This window comes from Xiphias gladius, chromosome 1, assembly GCF_016859285.1.
Source record: "Xiphias gladius isolate SHS-SW01 ecotype Sanya breed wild chromosome 1, ASM1685928v1, whole genome shotgun sequence".
Taxonomy (NCBI): domain Eukaryota; kingdom Metazoa; phylum Chordata; class Actinopteri; order Istiophoriformes; family Xiphiidae; genus Xiphias; species Xiphias gladius.
In genome coordinates this window covers 548,501-550,500 of record NC_053400.1, presented here as the reverse complement: position 1 = coordinate 550,500, position 2,000 = coordinate 548,501, and the positions used below count along the sequence as shown (strand labels likewise).

The 2,000-nt window shown below is 44.7% G+C and overlaps 1 protein-coding gene across 1 annotated transcript in view; it reads right to left on the bottom strand.

Moving 5' to 3' along the window:
• The window catches only part of shcbp1 (SHC SH2-domain binding protein 1), a 14,116-nt gene that overhangs the window by 8,768 nt on the left and 3,348 nt on the right, over nucleotides 1-2,000 (bottom strand). The window contains 4 exon segments of the mRNA XM_040127686.1: nucleotides 733-990; nucleotides 1,135-1,365; nucleotides 1,453-1,548; nucleotides 1,684-1,892. Of these exon segments, the coding sequence (XP_039983620.1) occupies nucleotides 733-990; nucleotides 1,135-1,365; nucleotides 1,453-1,548; nucleotides 1,684-1,892 (794 nt within the window).

The following is a 2,000-nucleotide window of genomic DNA, read 5'->3' as shown; positions in this document are numbered from 1 at the left end:
TTCCTTTTTAATAAATTTGAAACAATTTCTAAAATTCTGTTTTTGCTTTGTCATTATGGGGTATTGAGTGTAGATTGATAAGGGAAAAAATGAATTTAAATGATTTTAGCATAAGGCTGCAACATAAAAAAAAGTGAAAAAAGCAGAGAGTCTAAATGCACTGTACAGTACAACTTAGCGCTGAGCCGGAGAGCTCCTACTAACAGACACTGTACACAGTGAGTACACTGTTTGCTTCCCTTTGGCACTACCGTCAGGGCAAACTTTAAAGTCAGCCCCACCTGTAGTGAGGAGCTAAAAACAGAACATGTGTCTTTCTATTTTAAACATGCTTCAAACTTTCAAACCTTTCAAACTTTGGCTTTTTGGTGTGAAATGAGAATGTACAGAGCATCCGACTGTACTCCATCTCAGCCGTGGTTTCAAAGTCTACTGGAAACATTACAGAAGCGTCACATTTATAATGTAGTTTACAGCTGACATTAACCAGAGAACTGACAAACTTTACTGGATTAACCTTCATCATCTACAGCTTTACTGAATTATCATTCATTATCTACAGCTGATCATGTTTATGGTTTTGAATGGGGAAAGTAATGGCCAGAGCTGGCTGAACATGAGAAGCCACTATCTAAATGTTTTTTACACTTTGCTAATAAAAAAGGGAGGAGAGATAACCAATTCAATAATGGATTTGTTAGTGTCAGAGCTTAATGAATCTGGGTGTTTTGCTGACCGGGCAGCAGATCTAAAATTAACTGTCTAATAGGACCGACTCCTGGTCATATTGTAAGTGTGTTTGTGGTACTCACCTGGATCTCAGTGTCCCCACAGGAGCACAGAGGCTGCAGTCTGGCACTGAGGAGGGACTGGAGCTGCATGGTGCTGCAGGAGGCTGTTACCACATGGACCACCTTCATACCTGATGCTCTGGGCCCACGACTCTGCACACACTGCTGCCTGGCATTACCTCTGTAGCCCATCACATACCTGGACAGGAGTTGATGGTTGTAAAAAAATCGAGGTTGTGGAAAAAGTTGGATAAGAGAGACAAAGAGGCAGCAGCGGTGATGCTGCAGGGCATTTGTGAGGTGGGGTTTGATGGAGTTTGAAGGACACACACAGATCTCCTACCTCAACAGGGGATTCTCGATGATGTGTAGTTTACGCTTAAACGTCTCCAGCTGGTCGTAGAGCTTCAGACCCTCCACCATTGACACGTTGTCCAGCTCAGAGTCTGAGTCAGGGCTGAGGCCGCTGCGCAGCGCAGAGAACTGCTGGAAGCACTGGGAGCATTTGTCCAATAAGCACTGGTACTCTACCACCAGGCCTGCCGGGACCCTGTCCTCTAAGATGTCGTAGTAGCTAAGACAGATTTTAAAAACAGGATTCATGGAAATGAACCAACACTTACCATTACAAGATCATTACAGAAATACAGGGTATACCCACAGCCTGAGACGAGGCTCCACACAACGAACAAAGTAGTCAAAGTCATCATCTTCATCTTCCTCATCCCACTGCCTCCAGATGTGCTTATAGAAAAACCTGCAGATAGAAGAAGCAAGAGAGGAAGAGGAAAATATGGTAAGGCCGGGCAGTAAACTTTATCAGACTCTTTAAATATGTGGAAAAACATGAACGAGTGAACTCTGGGACAGCATTAGTTCAACAGAATTCCACCTGAGGTGCTCCAGGGCGAGGGCAGTCTGATCAAAGTCCCCAGACTCTTCATATACCACCTGCAGCTCCTGCAGTGGGACTTTTTGCTGGGTGGCCTCCAGCAGAGACTTCATGGCCTCTTCAGTGAGTTCACAGCCTCTCGGGTCACACTGCAGAGGCAGCACCAGCCTCACACATGCCTTCAGAGCCTTCAGGTCCACATCAAGGACCTGAAATCATCAACAGCTCTTTAACACTCTCACCTGAAATCTTCAGCACTCACATGAAATCATCAACAGCTGGTCACTGAAAACAAGATCAACTGATCTTTCTGTAGT